This window comes from Pinus tabuliformis, chromosome 9, assembly GCF_031772625.1.
Source record: "Pinus tabuliformis cultivar Carrire ecotype Pingquan chromosome 9, CPIR1, whole genome shotgun sequence".
In the NCBI taxonomy this organism is placed as follows: domain Eukaryota; kingdom Viridiplantae; phylum Streptophyta; class Pinopsida; order Pinales; family Pinaceae; genus Pinus; species Pinus tabuliformis.
Genome location: NC_142307.1, coordinates 1,867,204,962 through 1,867,223,717, shown reverse-complemented (window position 1 = coordinate 1,867,223,717; position 18,756 = coordinate 1,867,204,962). Strand labels below are relative to the sequence as shown.

At 43.5% G+C, this 18,756-nt stretch overlaps 2 protein-coding genes across 3 annotated transcripts in view; both read left to right on the top strand.

Annotated features, from left to right (window-relative positions):
- The window catches only part of LOC149156334 (cell division protein FtsZ homolog 2-1, chloroplastic-like), a 206,684-nt gene that overhangs the window by 96,617 nt on the left and 91,311 nt on the right, over positions 1–18,756 (top strand). For both annotated transcript variants that reach the window (XM_089438097.1, XM_089438098.1), the window contains one exon: positions 6,755–7,054. In XM_089438097.1, the coding sequence (XP_089294223.1) occupies positions 6,755–7,054 (300 nt within the window). The remainder of the gene's footprint in view (positions 1–6,754; positions 7,055–18,756) is intronic.
- On the top strand, positions 14,467–15,709 carry LOC149156335 (uncharacterized). Its single transcript, XM_089443425.1, has 2 exons — positions 14,467–14,669; positions 14,780–15,709. The coding sequence occupies exons 1-2, from the start codon at positions 14,552–14,554 to the stop codon at positions 15,373–15,375; spliced, it is 714 nt and encodes a 237-aa protein (XP_089299551.1). The 5' UTR covers positions 14,467–14,551; the 3' UTR covers positions 15,376–15,709.

Sequence of the window (18,756 nt, the reverse complement as noted above, 5' to 3'; positions counted from 1 at the left end):
AGTCTGGCAAGTTAATTTTAGAACTCAGACTTGTGATTGATTAGTTAACTGAATCAAAATAACTCTTGTAGCTCGTCCTAGCCTCAATTAGACATTGAGACTCTCACTCGTCCCTTTCCAAAAATAAACTAGCACTTAGAGACAAACAAAACTGAGCCTCCAAATTTTATACATAAGTTAACTGCTTCATCACTCATCCTGTTTTCGAGGAACTCATGCATGCTAAGGAAAACTATTTGTGGTCATTTTGACGAAGGAACGAGTCAAGAAGATCTTCACTTGCTACTTTTCAACACTCCCTCTTAGCAAGGAAGGTGCTTCTGGAAGAACCACGTCCACTTGGATCAGTCCCCAACACTGCTTCCTCCGGTTGAAGGTGATACTGGAAGATTCATCTCTCTCTTGATCTCCCTTAAACAAATCCTCTGCCCACTTGACTCTAACTCTTCCTCTATTGGGAGTCACGGATTGAGTGGGTACCTCCACTCGCCTTGAGCTATGGTCCTCGTCATCCTGCTGTTCGACCCAATTGCCAACTAGCTTAGACTCAAATTGAGATATTGGCCGAGGCTCCATCTTGAGAGCTCTATCTTGCTCTCTCTCATCCACCAATTCTCTACTCTATGTGCCTTGCCTCTCAAGACTGTTCCTGTCTCTACCTAAAACTTGTAGAGATTCTTCATCGTCATGCCTATCTGCTTCTTACGTCCAGAAGCTAAGTGTTGGAGGTAAGCCTTGCCTTTGATGAAGATGACATCATAACCCTTGTCCTCAAGGGTAGCTACCGAAACTAGATTCTGCTTTAATCTTGGAACATAGAGGACATCTATGAGATGAAGAGGATTACCTGACTCCCTATGAAAGTTGACAGTACCAACTCCTCTAGTTGCATACATATCTTCATCTCCTAGCTTGATCTGAAACTGCATGTTGTTCTCCTTCAGGTGGCTGAAATTCTTCTTGTTCCCGGTCATGTGGAAGGATGCTATTGGATAAATATATCATAAACTACTATTCGCTGAGCTTTCCATGCAAGCTATCAACGAGAAATTTTTCTTGAATTGGGCAGAAAATGCATCTACCTTTGCAGATGCAGCTACATGATCCTTACTGGACTCTTTCTTCCCCGTAGGAGACTTAGTGACATAGTGTCCAAACTCATGGCAATGGAAGCACTTGATCTTGCTTAGATCCTTCTTCTTTCCCTTCTAACTAGACTCAGCGACTCCTTGGTCGTCCTTTCCCTTGGCCTTGCTGCTCTTGCTTGCCAGGGCAAAGTTCTCCTCGTCTTCTGTCTTCATCAATCTACCATCTTTGGTCCCTCTTTGTATCTCTTCTTGAATGCCGTCAATCCGTAGCCTTTCCCAACTGGGAAAATTCTCTCTGCCACTTACTGCATCTTGGAAACCACACCTAAACTTGTGAAGTCCTAGAAGAGCAAAACTCACAAGGTCATGCTCTGTTACAGTCACGCCCACACCACCTAACTCATCTCATACCTGAGTGAACTTTGACAAATATGTGATGATGGGCTCTCTAGCACTCATCCGGATACTCCTTAGCTTCTCCTTAAGAGCAAGCTTCCTGGTATCATTGGTACTCTGATATAGATCTAAAATAGTTTTGAACATCTCAAAAGTTGTCTTCTTCTCATGGATATGAGGAACTATATGATCTCTGACCCCTTCTAGAATAATCCTCCTTGCCTTGATATCATTCTTAGTATGTTGGGTCAACTGTTGGGGATCTTGTGGTGGTGGTATAGCCTGCTTCACAAATTCTCCCACCCCATTATCCTCCAAAACTATCATGATCCTCCCTTTCCATGGAACGAAGTTAGAGGCTCCCTCTAAACAATGGTCTGATCTCAACCCTTGGAACACCATTCTGCTTACCCAGAAAGCTCTCCAACACCTGCCCACTAACAACCTTGTAGTCCTTCACAATAGGTTGAACTTAGGGCTCAAATCAGCCACTAACAACCCTCCACAATACTGTACTTTGACTGATCTACAAGCTGTCCAACCTAGACCCATCAACCTAGCAAAATTTACCAACACAGAATGACATACATACCTTAGAAAGAAAACTTCTTTCTGCCCTCGACTTGTGCACCAATCACTGAAGTTCGACCCCTGGTCAGTGTTTTAAGATTCGACTGGCTCAGAACTGATTCAGCCGAGTTGGTCCGAGTCAAGGCCTCATCGGTTCGACTCGGCCATTGAACCGGTTCGGCTGACCGGGTTATTACCGAGCCGATTGAGTTGTCTAACAACTCGGCCGACTCGGTAATAACCGGTTGCGTTGGATGACAGCGGCCCATGAATTAAAAAACAACGAATTTTTAAATTTTTTTTGCTTTTGGGGGACTCCAAGGTTTTCACAATGATACTTTAATAGTTTTTGGTCCCTAAATAAGTTTATCTCGCTTGATCTTGAGAGGTTTCTTTAGGTGGTATCACATATGTAGTAGAGATTCCTTAAGGGATAGCTTCATTCTTCTTCAAAACCTTCAAATAGGTTCTTTGCCCCTTTCTTAAAGCAAACCTAACTTTGTGGCCCCAACCTTGACCCTCCAAAGATGAGCATCGAGCCTTGAGTTGATTCCACGTGATGCTACACCCCTTGATGAGCCTCCAAATGCTAAAACACTAAACTTAAAAGCTTGGACGTTGGACTATTTGATGATATGCCCAAATAGACTGAAGATGCTCCCTAGCTGGCCTTGACCCTATTTTGGTGGATGGTGCCTTCTTCCAAAGAACAGATGAGGATGGTTATCATTGAGATGACTTAGGAGGGGTAGCACATCCCTCTTTGATGCCAATGCTTACCCTTAGGGGTGCCATGTCACTCACATGCTTGAAAAGGGTGACATAGGGTCTCTCCTAGATGACATCATGGTGGAGGATGCACCTTTTGAAGATGTACACATGCACTTTGGGACTTTCTTGGAGTGAGGAACACTCTTGGACCCTTGTATTAGTTCCTTGATGACTTACAATCTATTTTGGAGGATAACACCATTTCTAGCCTCCTTGGTTATGTGTTTTTGTTTTGATCTCTATATCATCATCATGTATGTATTGGACAGTGCACTGGGTGCCATTTTGATATAATGGATATATTCATGAGCCTACTTTGATCATATGTTGTCTTCTATCTATATTCTAATGCTGTGTGTTTGGAAACATGAATGAAAATCTTTAAAATTATGTTTTTTTATAAAAAAATAAATATTTAATGTATTTTTTACAACGACCGAGTCATTGAAATCGAGCCGACCGAGTCGTTACCGAGTCAGAGTCAGAGTCGGAGTCGACCCTCGGCCGAGTCGGAGTTTTAAAACATTGCCCTTGGTTAGGGCACCTTGTGGCAACTATAGGATTGTCCCTTTGTCAGCCAAATATCCCTTCATTCACTTGCACAATTCCCTTCATTTGAGCCCTGCCTTCTGCATTTTTCCACAAGGTGTCTCATCCCCAAATCTTAGGTCTGATCTGCACCTAATTAAGGACTGGCCCTCCCTAAACCATTCAAAAATAATGCAGCCCTGTCATAGAGAATTACCAACCCAAAACTCGCACAAAATCTGCCTTTAAACTTCAGCCAACATCTGTCCTATCTCAGCTATCCAAACACCCAAGGAGGTTATCAAACTCCACCTCCTTTCACTTCAGATATGCTCCTAAGGCACCGCAGCTGCCTCAGATTAGACTTCCTTCTTCTCTTGGTGTCTTTTGCTCTTGTGATGTATGAATTAAATTGCATTGGTCTTTATTCTGGTCCTCTCTTTGATACCATGTAGAATTTCCTTGAAATTTTGCTACTGCTTGAATGAACAAATCTGAAACTAGTTTGTAACACAAAGACACAAAATTTCTCTACCAATTTGCAGCAGAATAGAATAGAATTAAACACAGTCACACGATAGCAAAACAACACAATAATTCCTAGGGAACCCAATTGGGAAAACCCTCTGCTAGCTGTAGAAATTTTATTGACAAAGTTTGAGCAAATATAGTTATTACAAGGCAAATTGTTTCGCTAGAGAACAAGCTCGTTCTCCCTGCTAGTACTTAGGTCGGAACTTGCTTGCAAGAACCCTGACCTTAGCTCCTAAATCCTTGCGCTGGCTAGCCCCTATTTCCCTGCGCTAATCCTAGAAATTTCCTCCTATTTCCTAGCACACACCAACAAAAATTTTCTCTACCAAAAACTGCGTAGAGGCCTCTCCTTCATGCTCTTCCTAGCTTCGCTAGCTCACACACAAAACCTGTGCTCAACAATGAAATACAAAGGTGCCTTCATCCTCCTTATAAGATTTTTGATCATGCTAAATCTGGCAAGTTAATTTAGAACTTGGACTTGTGATTGATTAGTTAACTGAGTCAAACTCATTCTTGTAACTCGTCACAGCCTCAATTAGACATTGAGATTCTCACTAAACTAGCACTTGGAGACAAACAAAACTGAACCTCCAAATTCAACGCATATGTTAATTGCTTCATGACTCGTCCTGATTTCTAGGAACTCGTGCATGCTAAGGAAAATTGTTTGTGGTCATCTTCACTAAGGCACGAGTCAAGAAGACCTTCACTCTCTACTTTTCAACATGAACTAGGTGACTTAGGATGCAACTAAAAGATGGAAAAGCATAATATGGCCACAATGAAAGAAAAAGTCAAAATGCAAAAGATGGCTGGGACATAAGTTAGTGTGTGGGAAAAAGCTTAGAATGAGCTCTACCCTCTTCATTAGCCATCAACCGGTTCTTGAGCACTTGATGCTTCCCCAGATTAAAAGGAACCCTTGCATGTCCCAATCCTGATGAGTGATAAACCACCTCATCTTAAGGGGTAAATTAAATGCTATATCACACAAAGCAAGCTCTAATCCTTGAGCTATGCACCATAATACAAAGCATTATCAAAAAGAAGTAAAAGGCACACTAGAGGGGTGGAAAAAGCAGGTCAAGCAGGGTAATTCATGCCTCCATGATTGCTCCTTCCATTACATCTATACACTTAGGATTTAGACTACCATTAGCTGGTCCCCTGACCATGGAACTTGGCCATAAAGCCTTTCCCCTCCATTGCCATTCACTTACACCAACACGTTTTGATTGAAGGGTTAACCTTGGAAATGTCACCTCCCCTTTGGGGCTGGAAGCACCTAATAAGGTTGACCTTTAGCCACTCATACCAGTAACCAAAGTGTGGAATACCTTTACGGGACTTGGTTTAGTTAGATATTGGAAGGTGATCCCAGTTTGAAGTATTAGTATGCCCTTAACATACAAGTTTGGTCCACTTAGATGCTTCATGATCTTAGTCTTTAATTAATTGTTGGTTTCACTTGAGTTTAAATTGGTCTTGCCAGGTGGCCCACAGCAGCACAGGCCTTGAGGGCACCCACTTCACAGGTACCCAGGCCCTATATAGCGATTGATGACTTAGTAGATGCGCATTGCCCTCTTGCAGCAGAGCGTTGGCCAATATGGTGACTTCAGCAGTTGAGACACATCCCAAGTACCCCTAGGACCCAAGACACTAATCTTCTCTGATAAGCTGATATATATATATCCTGGAACTAACTTGGCAAGTCCACAATGTGAGATAAACGATCATGTAGCCAAAATCTTTGAAAGATATCATCAATCATGTTCTCTGAATGACCAATCTGAAGTGCTCACATCAAGTGTGAACTAGAACATCATGCCACTAGAGATGTGGTGCTTGCACTGGAAGCCCAAATATGTTATCACATTTTCCTCACGCTATATGAAGGGGCAGCAAGCATCATCTTCAGAATTATGGGCTGTCGATCTCCCTCTTGGATCATTCGTCTCGATCCCACATGGGGACCATACACAACTTCCTTTGGAAGCTTGGATCTGGCCATTGCCGGATGACATAGCTTCTCTTGCTGCTGCACGTTTGAGCAGCTGTCTCTATTGCAGCTCTCCTCTATTCCCTAATCACCTCTTTGATTCAATTATTAACCACTCTCATTTTGATTTTTTACGTAAGTTTATAAATATTTCTATGGAATTATTTTTTGTTTGCTGGAATTTAGTAAAGCTTATGTGAGGATTATGTACTTCATAATGAAGCTGATAGCTGGTGATCCTGGGAGTAGGTTCCGTGAATGAATCCTTTCACCCCTTCTAAAATTTCCAATAGCATGGTACAACTACCATGGTGTGCATTTACTACCACAGGGACCATGTGCCTCTAGTGGCAATGACAATGATCTTCTGATCTTGGACTAATCCGTCATAGCTTTTTGATGGTCACTCTTCTTGCTTCTTATTATCAGGCCCTGTCTTTTCCTTTGTTCTAATGTGTGTGTTATTAAACGATTTTTGACTATTATTGGATGTTTAGCTGTTTCTATCTTCCATTGTTTTTCATTGTATGCTGGAGGTTCACATTTCCCTACTCAGGATTTCTTGGTGCTCAGGGGTGCTAGTATTGTGTTAACAGTATTAGCATTATAATTTCGGCAAAGTGAAATTTTAAACACATACAATTGTATTTTACAAGTTACCAAAGTCTAGGATCTAGGAGTCAGAGTTGCCCTAAGTATTGATGTATGGAGAAAGCAATTCATTGTTCTAGGCTCTTCTAACTTTAACTGACATTTGGGCTAAGTTGGGCTATGACTATTGTGGTTTAGATTAGAAGATCATTTGAATTTAAGGTGTGTAAAGTTTCACATCACTAACTGAATGACGTGTGTAATGTAACAGGCAGGTATGGGGGGTGGCACTGGCACTGGAGCTGCACCAATAATTGCAGGAGTTGCAAAATCTTTAGGCATTTTGACTGTTGGAATTGTCACCACCCCATTTTCATTCGAGGGTCGTAGACGAGCAGTTCAAGCACAGGAAGGAATTGCAGCTTTGAGAAGTAATGTTGATACCTTAATAGTCATCCCAAATGATAAGTTGTTGACAGCTGTTTCACAGGCCACTCCTGTCAATGAGGCTTTTAACTTGGCTGATGATATCCTTCGGCAAGGAGTACGTGGAATTTCAGATATAATTATGGTATGCTAGTGATGTATGAAGCATGATGCAATGTTCTTTATAGCTGACCACTTTGACATATTCATTATACACTATGCATGACATTTCAGTCTACTAGAAAGAAACTTTTCTGTGTTCATAAATCTGCAGTTTTAGCCCCGTCTGTAACTGTTGGTGAAATGGCATATTTGGAACCTTAGCATGTAGCATCCGAACATCTAGAAAACTAACTTGCTGAATTGAACACAAACTTTGCCAAAACATGTGGTACACATTATGGCAAAGAAGAAAGTTGGAAATTATATATATATATATATATACATATATATATATGCGCAGTGTTAAAGAAAATATCTATAATGGTTATATCTTAGATTTGTTATTGTACTTTGTGCTTTCTTCATTATGACTTTATGTAATAAATTAATGATGAGGTCATAAGTTATGTTGTTAATTAGGAGTTGTGAATTGGGTATTACGTAACTTGCATAATATACGTTCCTCTCTTACCTATGTATCATGAAATTACACGATTGAATATGATCATCTAAGTACATTATCTCTTTCTTATGTACTTATTTCTGTCTTTTGTATTTGTTTGAATCTATGACATGTTGATTTGGGGTAGTATCGGATGTGCTCCAGCCACTAAATTTGGTAGAGAGGTTGGGGCACATGAGATCTCCAATACCCAGAAAGGGTTTGGGCAGATTCTAAACGGATAAGGAGATATTAAAATAATTAATATTTTTAATGGAGTCCCCAAGTCTAAACTTAGGGAAAATAAAATATTAATGTGTATTAATATGAATCTGTGTTAGAGTGGTCCAAAAGACATGGATCAAGCCAGATCTAATCTTAACCGTTGATTAGAGACTTAATCTTGGCCATTGAGATGTCAACATGAAAAGTATAAGAGGCTTGAGGGTCACTTGGAGAACACACCAGATGACCAGTCATTCTATTATCTAGAGTGGGGTTTTCTAAGAGAGATAGAATCAGTGATTGGGAGAGCAGCTGAGGGGCATTGAGTACAGAGAAACAGAGAAGGCAAAGATTGTGCTGGGAGAGTAGCGCAATAGCCAAGGAGGGTGATGCAGAGCCAACAAGGGCTCACGCAGGGCCACACAGAGGCAGCGAAGTGTTGCGCAAAGCACCAGAAGGGCAGGCTCCTAGAGCTGACGCAGGGCCTCCTGGGGCTGACGTAGGCCTAGAAAGGCTGACGCAGGGCCAACGTGAGACAAAGAGGGGTTGACGCAGTCCAGTTTGGGCAGATGCTGGGGTTGCAGAGCAGTTTTGTGCTAGGGAGCTGCCGGAAGGATTTTTTGGGGTTTTAGCCAGGAGATTTCTTTCAAACTGTGAGATATAGCTGCTAAGGAAATTCTCTGTTGGGTAGGCCAGTTTCGGTACCCAGATTGTACTCTGATATTGCTTAATAAGAAAACCCTCAGATAGCTTTTCCCGCATTGGGTTTTTCCGGGGACATTGGTCCAAAAATAATGGTGTCATGTGGTGTATTTGTTCTTGTTTCTTTTAGTTGCTGATCTGTAATATGTTGAGCATGCACTGGTGTTTATTTTCAGTATTTATTTTGTAAATAACTTGTTAAAGAAAAAATAACAAGTAGGTAGGAATAAATCAGAAAAGTGCATGAAGGGTTTCTAAACTAAGTAAACTTAGAAACTTCAACATGGTATCAGAGCGTGATTGTAGATCACAGGAGGACTAAGAGACATAAGCCGAGCGGAGCAATAGCAGCATAAAACAACTGTCCCGAGGTGACAGAAGCTGTTTCTAGCAACGTTGAGGCCAAGAAGTGTGACGCAGAGCAAGCCAGAGCCACGCAGAAGAAGTCGGGAGCTGCGCAGTGCCTCAGAGAGGCCAGTGTTGCTAACATAGAGGGCCAGAGGGCTGACGCAGGGCATCCCAGGGCTGACACAGACCCATCTGGGGTGACACAGAGCCAGCATGAGGCAGAGAGGGGCTGAAGCAGTTCACAGAGAGGCAGTTGATGGAGTCTAGAAGGCTGCAGAAATATTGTAGACTGGAGTTGATGAGGTACTGTAGTCAAAACTGTACCTGACAGAGCAAGGCCAGAGGAGTTGTTACTGAGGGTTTCTAGCCGAGGAACCTGGATCAGTAGTGCAGTTGCACAAGACGATCAGAGTAGGGGGCATCTCGACAAGCGGCAAAAGGATTTCCAGAAGGGAAATCAGGGCTCAGAAGGAGTCCATAAGAGAACTTCCAAACGGGAAGTAGAGACTCAGAGGAATCGAATAGAGAACTTCCAGGAGGGAAGTAGAGGAGCGTCATGGCACTAAACGGGGTAAGAGACCAGCATAGACTGGACGGAGCATCGAACTTTGCAGTCTGGAAGACCAGAATCTTATCAGTGCTTGATAGGAATCGTGTCAAGAACTTCGCCTTGAAGGTTATAGCTATCCCAGTCGACCCCAATGATAACGACAAGTACGAAGAGGCGATGGCGAGGGCTAAGTGCATTATCCTTGACGGGGTCAAGGATCATGTGGTACCACATATAGCCGAGAAGGAAACGGCAGTTGAGATGTGGGAGGCTCTCAATGATCCGGATTTAAACAGGAACGCAATAAAATACAGAGATAACCATAAAGACAGATATGCAGCGGAAATAACACTTCATTTCATTACTGTAAAATACTGAAATATGCTTACAAACAGAAATAGAAATAAACCAGCTAGGGTGATGGTAGCTTATCTCTGAGAAGAGATGTGGCGGCTACATGCCTCTGAACTGTCTTACAATGAGGCTCAAGGGCCTTTTTATTATTGAACAATAAGAGAAAACCCTAAACAACCAAAACCCTAACCCGAGGAGATGTAACACCAAGAGTTTGTGGGCCCCGTTGGGGTGAGTTGGACAGCCAACTTCCCGGGGTCGCGAATTGGTCATATTATCTCCGTTTGACGTGCATGATAGCACGTTGGAAAGATCTCTCTGAGGACTACGACGAAAAAGGCGATTTTAAACAAAAAATCATTGGTGGTAGATTTCCCAAAAAACGTCGTTTAGGGCCTCAAAACGGCTCCGGAAGTTTAGGACCCGAAAAACTGCTAAAAATAGTAAACTGTGCTATAATTAAGGAAACTGAAAAACTGAAAGAAGCACTGGTGGGGTTCCAAGTGGAATTAGTGGGTGGCCACCAATATCCACCTGGATCATTCCTCCCCCCTTAGGAAGCAATGGTCCCCATTGCGTTGAGTTCCTCCATGAGATGAGGGAACTTCTGCTGAACTTGGTCCCTGGTGAGCCACTTGCCCTGGTGAAGGAGTTGGCCTGCTTTGACAACTCGATATAGTTGGATATTCTGCTGGCGAGTGTGCTTGATCTGTGTGTCCATGATCCGATCAGCTGTAGCTTGTTCCATGCAATCTGGATTTAACTCTGTGGGTGTGAGCTGTTCTGCAATGTCGGATGTGTCTAGTAATGGTGGAAAGTATGGCTGAAGGCGGTCCACATTGAACACTGGGTGCAGGCCAAGGAATGGGGGAATGCTGAGCTCAAATGCATTGTCTCCCATAGCCTTGGTAATGGTGTAAGGACCATATCAGAGTGGTCTAAGTTTCTGATAGGCTCCAGTAAGGCGTTCCTTTTGCAAATGCAACCAGACTTTGTCGCCCACCCAAAACTTGTGTGGCACCCGATGTTGATCATGTCGCTGCTTGTACTTGGCATTTGATTTCTCCAGAATGTCATGGACCTGCTGGCGAATATGTTGGATGTGCTCAATGAAGCCGTTTGCCTTATCTGTTTCGGACTGGACATGAGCAGAATCTGCGTGAGTAGCTGCAAATGGCATGGCCACATTGATGGGACATAGTGGCTGGAATCCCAAGCCCACCTGAAAAGGGTTGTGGCCAGTTGAGCTGTGGAGAGCCTGGTTGTAGCTGTGCTGAACATAGGGGAGGCTCTCGTCCCATGTGCGTGGATGCTTTGAGTTGTACATGCGCAGAATGTGTACGATCATCCTGTTGACGACCTCTGTCTGGCCATCAGTTTGAGGATGGAAGGCTGTGGACTTAGTGAGTTTGGTGTCCAGCATCGACTAGAGACTAGACCAAAATGTACTGAGGAACCTGCTGTCTCGATCTGAAATGATAGATTGTGGGATCCCAAAGTGTACCCACACTCGTTCAAAGAAGAGTTTAGCAGTGGCTTCTGCTGTGATATTCTTCTTGCAGGCCGCCATAATGGCCATCTTCGAGAACCTGTCGACGACCACAAAAACACAGTCATTTCCATGCTTAGTGGAAGGAAGGCCTGACATGTAATCCATGGAGATGGATTCCCAAGGTCGACTCGGGGTAGGCAGCGGGGTATAGAGGCCTTGCTTCTTGATGGTCGGTTTGGCAATGGCGCAAGCAGTGCATGATCTGATGTACTTCCCGACATCTTGTCGAAGATTCGGCCAATAGAAATATTTCTACAGTACTGCCACCGTTTTTTTCGACCCCGAAATGCCCAACAGCCCGACTGTAGTGTGCTTCCCAAATCATCTTGGCACGCTCGCTTGAAGGAACACAAAGGTGATCTAGGTGGCATAACAGGTCGTCCTGGAGGTGAAAATCTGGAACACGCTGACCCTCCAAGAGTGTCTGGTACGTGTGGCTGAATTCCGGGTCGCTTTTGTAGAGCAGTGGCCAATCAGAAGTCTCGTGCCCACAAGAGTTGAGCACGGTGGTTAACACCATGATCGGTGGTCGACTGAGGCAATCTGCAACATTATTGGTGCTGCCCTTCTTATACTTGATATTCAAATGGAACTGTTGCAGGTATGTGGACCACTTTTGATGGCGATCATTCTGCAATTTCCCTTGGGTCTGTATGAACTGCAGGGGTCGATGGTCTGTGTGGATGACCGTTTCCTTCCCCAAAATGTAATGCTTCCATTGTCGGCAGGCCTGCACAATGGAATACATCTCTTTGTCATAAGTGGGATACTTTCGGACTGTGTCTGAAAGTGTCTCACTGTGATATGCCACTGGATTCCCGTGTTGAGTAAGGACTGCCCCAATAGCATAGTCAGAGGCATCTGTCTCGACCATAGTTTTAAAAACCGTTCCGGTCGGACCGGTTACCGGCCTAACCGGCCGGTTGGGAGGCTCACCGGTCAGAACCGGTGAAAAAACCCGGTTACAAACCTCATTTGCCCGAAAAAGTGACCTAACCGGTAAAAACCGGCCGGTTTATTGCTAACCGGCCGGTTCCGTCCTAAACCGGCCGGTTTATGGACAGGCCGCCGGTAATGCTAAAAGTTCACGGTTTTTTGGGAAGTGAGGGCGGTTTAGGGGTTTTGGGGGTGAGGGAAAGGGATTTTCCCTCCAAAAACACCCTCACACTTGCTATAAGACACCCCTCTCACTCTCATTTGTCTCACACAACTGATTTGGAGTGTTTGTGAGTTTGTTTGTGAGCTTGGAGAGTGTGGAGTTTTTGCTGAAGTAGTCATCTTGGAGTTGGAGTTGGAGCTATTTTGGAGATAGTGTGTAGCTGTCAGTGGAGTTGCCATCATCAAGAGGAGGCTAAGGGAGCTACTTTGCATTTCCAGGTAAGGATTTGCACTTGATAATTCCTCATTTGGGTCTGCTGTCCATGAATTATTTTTTTTGTGCTATAAACTTCTCACTTCAATGATCTATCATCTATGCTAAGCCTATGAACTCTCTAGCTCTATGCTATCAAATTTTGTAGCTTGCATGTGCATTTTTTTTCCTACATTTATCATTGGTTTTCCATGTTCCTTAGCTGCAATTTTTTTTTTAAATGGCAGATTTATTTGCAAATTGTTATTATTTCAAGCAAACATGGCTCCAAAAGGAAAGGACAGTGCATGGGCTCATTGTGATGTAGTTGAGGGAAAAATGATATGCAAATTATGCCATAAATCTATTGGAGGTGGGGGTATTCTTAGGTTGAAACAACACTTGGCTGGGGTAAGAGGCCAAGTAAAGCCATGTGATGCACCAAATGCACTGTTAGGTCCTATTAGGGCAGAATACATTGCCAAGCTTGAAAATTTTTATGAGGATAAGGCTAGGGAGAAGGCCATCCAAGATGAAATTGCAAGGAAGAGGGAATTATTAGAAGCCATGAAAGAGAGTGGGTATGATGATTATGAGATTCAAGACTCCACTTCTATCCCTTCCACCAATGACCCCTTTCACTATGTTCATCCTTCTGTTGGAGTTGGCCAACCATCAAGAGGACCAAAGAGACCAAACATCCAAAGTTATTTCTCATCTTCTGCCACCATTGCTTCTTCTAAATCTAATCCCACTTCCTCCCAGCCAAGTTCTCAACCCACTTTGGATCAGCATTGGAAAAAACAATGCAAAGAAACTTCTCACCAATACATTGCTAGATGGTGGTATGATTCAGATATCCCATTTAATGCTGCTCGCTCACCTTATTACCAAGCTATGTGGGACTCTGTTATAGCTGCAGGAAAGGGCTTCAAAGGCCCTAGTATGCATGACTTGAGGGGAGCTCTTTTGCAAAAAGAGATATCTTCCATTGATGAGTATTTGACTGAGTTTAGAGAGTCATGGGTCAAAACAGGTTGTTCCATTATGTCAGATGGATGGACCGATGGAAAGAACCGCACTATCATTAACTTCCTTGTTTCTTGCCCTCAAGGAACCATGTTTTTGAAATCAGTTGATGCATCTGATAGGGTAAAGGATGCAAGCCTTCTATTTGAGCTTTTGGATAACATTATTCAGGAAGTTGGGGAGCAGCATGTTGTGTAGGTCATCACTGATAATGCCTCAAACTATGTTCTTGCTGGAAAGATGCTTGAGGCCAAATATAACACCATATTTTGGACTCCATGTGCTGCACATTGCATAGACCTCATGCTTGAGGATATAGGCAAGGTGGAGTGGGTAAAAAACACTGTAGAGCATGCCAAGTGCATTACAAAATACATTTACAACCACTCATGGGTATTGAGCCTAATGAGGAAACACACTGGAGGCAAAGAGCTTGTTAGGCCTGCAATTACGAGATTTGCAACTCACTTCCTCACGTTGCAATGTCTCAATGGTCAACATAGAAACTTGCAGAAAATGTTTTCCTCTGATGAATGGTCTGAATCTCGGTGGGCTCGTAGACCAGATGGAAAAGACACCAAAAAGAAAGTGTTAGACACTTATTTTTGGAAAAGGTCTGTAGAGCTTGTGAAAATTACCGAGCCCCTTGTTAAGGTGCTAAGGTTGGTGGATGGGGAAAGATTGGCCATGGGCTACATTTATGAAGCTATGGATCAGGCAAAGGAGCAGATACGGGCAGCTTACAATGACAGGTTAGCTAAATATGGCCGTATATGGGAGATCATTGATAACAGATGGAACAATCAACTCCATCGTCCTATACATGTAGCATAGTATTTTTTGAACCCAAGGTATCACTATAAAAATCGGCTAGGAGATCAGCATGATGGGGAGGTCAGAGCTGGATTGATTGATTGCTTGGAGCGCATGGTCCCTAACCATGTAGACCAGTTGGATATACATAGACAGCTTACTATTTTCAATCAAGCAAGTGGTACTTTTGGCAAAAACTTGGCAAAGATGGCAAGAGATGTGGACCAACCAGGTAAGCAATTCCAATTTCCATTTTGTTTTTCATTTCAAGTTAAAATTGTTTACGTTCTTTACAATTCAAATTATAAACTAAGTTACTAATTATTGTCTTTTTCTTTGCAGCACATTGGTGGGAGTCATTTGGTGGCCAGTGTCCTCAATTGCAAAGGTTTGCAATTAGAGTCCTCAGTCAAACTTGCAGTGCTTCAGGTTGTGAGCGTAATTGGTCTGTTTTTGAGCGCATACACACGAAGAAGAGAAACCGTTTGGAACAAAAACGGTTAAATGATCTTGTTTTTGTGCAATACAACCTTCGACTGAGGAGGAACCAAATGATGAGCAAATCACCTGATCTAGATCCCATTGTGTTGGACGATATTGATCCAACATCAGAATGGGTGGAGGAGACTGAAGATCCTGTGTTTGAGGCTGATTTTGATATCGACATGGCTTTAGCGGAGGATGAGGCAGATTATGTGGCGGCATCAGAACCAGGATCAGTAGCGGCATCAAGGAAAGGCAAGGAACCAATGGAAGGCACTAGTCGTGCAGGTCGACAAACTCGTGCTTCCACTAGGTCCACTTCTATTGTCATTGGTGGCATTGATACTGATGTTGCAGATGAGGCAGAGGCATCCTCAGACTCTGAACCAGATGATGTCTATGTAGCTCCTGATGATGATCCTGTGTCTAGTAGCGGTGATGGACTTGATGATTGATCATGTGTACACTGTAGACTTGTAGTAGGCCAATGGCCTCATAGCTTGCAGCATTGTTTTTGGACTTTATAGGCCATTTAGAGCCTCATTTCTTATGTATTTTGCTATTTTGTCGATGATATGTATTGCACTCGGTGCCATTTTGATATATTCACCTTTGCATGGTATATAAATGAGCAAACTTTGCATATTTTGTCTCTATTGGCTTGGAATCATGGTTTTACATCTTAAAAATAGTTTTGTTTCATTAAAAATTAATTATTTAATGTATTTTTTAAAAACCGGTTCGTTTAGACCAAACCAGTCCCGGTTAGACCGGTTCCGGTCGGTAAACCGGTTAGCTAGGTGGACCGGTTTGGTCACCGGTTCCGGTTTTAAAAACACTGGTCTCGACCTCAAATGGTTGTTGCAAGTCTGGTAATGCAAGAACTGGTGCTGTGCAGAGGCGATCTTTCAACTCTGTGAATGCCTTCTGTTGAGATTCAGACCAAAAGAATTTTGCTTTCGCTCCTCCCTTGGTTACTTGACTCAAGGGCCAAGTGATATGAGAAAATCCCAACACGAACCTACGGTAGAAGTTGGCAAGGCCTAGAAAGCTGCGAAGCTCTGTCAGAGTGGTTGGAGATGGCCAATCCCGAATGACTTGGATCTTGGCTGGATCCACATGCACCCCTCGTTCATCAATAATGTATCCAAGATACTGAACCTGGGTCATGCCAAAAGTGCATTTCTCCAAATTGGCACATAACTTGTGTTGCCGCAGTGCTTGGAGAACCTGTCGGATGAGTTGGAGGTGCTCTTCCCAAATCTTGCTAAAGATCAAGATGTCATCCAAGTATACCACTACAAATGAGTTGGTGAATGGCCGCAAGATGTCATCCATTAGCCTCATGAAGGTTGCAGGGGCATTCGTCAATCCGAAAGGCATAACCAACCAATCGAAAAGGCCCTCCTTGGCTTTGAAGGCAGTCTTCCACACATCGGAGGGTTCGATTGGTACCTGGTGATATCTTGACTTCAAATCAATCTTGCTGAAATATTTTGCCCCCTTTAGTTGGTCCAGGAGGTCATCAATCCGTGGGATTGGGTACCTATTACAGACAGTGATCTTGTTCAGCGCCCGATAGTCAATACAGAGTCTCCAAGTCCCATCCTTCTTCTGTACCAGCACGATCAGGCTCCCACAGGGTGATGAACTCGGACGGATGTGACCTTTTTGCAGCAGCTCTTGAATTTGCCTCTTGATTTCATCGTTCTCCAGAACAGAGAGCCGATAGATTGGTCCATCGGGCAGTGGCGAACCTGGGGTCAGATCAATGGAGTGCTTGACCTAACAGTGCAGAGGAACCCCTGCGAGGGAGGTGAATATGTCCTCGTACTCCTCCACGACCTTGTCGATCTGTAGTTGTCGTGCGGAGGGGCCCTGTCTGGAGGTCATGGCCACTGTCTTCTTCTTTTCTTGAGGGCGTATCATCAAGAAAACAAATTTCCTGGTTTTGGAAATGAGCTTACTGCATTGTGTTGCAGTAACCAAAGAGATGGCGGTAGGCGGTGCTACCTCTAGTATCCTGTACAACTTATTTCCCAAAGTAACAATAACAACACGGGGCCTTGACTCATACACAGCATGTCGCTTCCACAAGTATGGTTGTCCTAATAAGACATCACAAACTTCAAGGGGAGCAATGTCGCACAATACCTCATCCGTGAAGGGCTTGATGTTGTATGGAAGGCGACACTGTTGGCTCACGCAAAGATCCCATCCTTGGTGCAGCCACCCGATGGTATATGGTTGTGGATGTGCTGTGGTCGGTAAGCCCAGCCGTTTCATGACCTCTTCCGAAATGAGGTTCTTTTGGCTCCCGCTGTCGACAATGAACTGTAGCGGGGAGCCCTTTACCCACATCTGGGAGTGGAAGAGACGCTCCTCCTCCTCTGGATCTTCAAGTTCCTCCTTCTGGATCTTCATGGTGGCAACGGTGGTGTTGGGCTTTGCATCGATAATCTGCTTCCCTTTGTCATTCCCCTTATCGGGTTCTGACTCAGAGTCAGAACATGCATCTGATTCTGAAACCTTTAGCTTGGCCACCAGTGACTTCTTGGCCCGACACTCACTTGTGTTGTGAGTGGAGCTCTTATGGAACTCACACCACTTTCCTGTGTCCTTTTTCGGCTTCGCGGCACTGTTCTTTGCTTGCAGCTTTGGCGGGTTGTCTTGGGCCGCCCCGCCTTGGCTTTGTCCTTTGTTCTGCGGTTTGGGGGCACCTTTCCCTTGTTTCGGATTCACAGACCCAAAGTCTCGCTTCTTCTGTTTAAACCATAGTTTTAAAACTCCGACTCCGACTCTGAAACGGTAATGACTCGGCCAGCTCGATTTCAATTACTCGGTCGTTGTAAAAAATACATTAAATATTATTATTTTTTATTAAAAAACATAATTTTAAAGATTTTAAACATAATTTTAAAGATTTTCATTCATGTTTCCAAACACACAACATTATAATATATATGGAAGACAACATATGATCAAAGTAGGCTCATGAACCAATCCATAATATCAAAATGGTACCCAATGGCAATACATAGTCAACTGTCATACATGATCAAAGACTCAAAACAAAAAACACATAACCAAGGAGGCTAGAAATGGCCTCTACAACAAAAGTAAACTGTGACCAGACTCCAGTACTAGTACTACAGCTACTGGCTAGTAGCTACTTCTAGAGGAGCCAAGATCATGTCGATCAATCTCTGGATCATCATCAGAGTCAGACAGAGGGCCCCATGGCTCCTCATCATCATCATCATCTCCAACTGCAGCTATAGAAGTGGTACCACTAGCAGGTTGTGCAACTGCAGCAGATGCAACCTGAGATAGAGTAGATATGCGGCTGCGCTTCTGTCGTGGCTAAGCAGAGGAAGCACCTACAATTGGATTCCTTGCTGGCTGTGAGACTGAGGCTGGTGGATTGGGATCTGCATTCAACTGAACAGCGTGTTCAAGTTCAACTGATGTCTCGATATCTAAATCTAAATCAAGATCTTCATCAGGATCAAACTCTGCTGGACGACTCTCCACTACCCAATCTGATGTTGGATCAATGTCTTCCAACACAATGGGATCTGAATCAGGTCTTTTGTTCAGCAAATGGTTTCGTCTGAGCCAGAGGTTGTATTGGACATAAACTAGATCATTTAACCGTTTTTTATCCAAACGGTTTCTCTTCTTTGTGTTACTTGGGAGCAGGAGTGAAAACGGGAGCGAGAGTGACATTTTTAGAAGCTCCTGGTTTGGGAGCGAATCCCAGAGGAGTTCAACAACCAATGTCACTAACATCAAGGTACATAGAGGGATTGGTGCTCTTGATTAAATACGAGTTC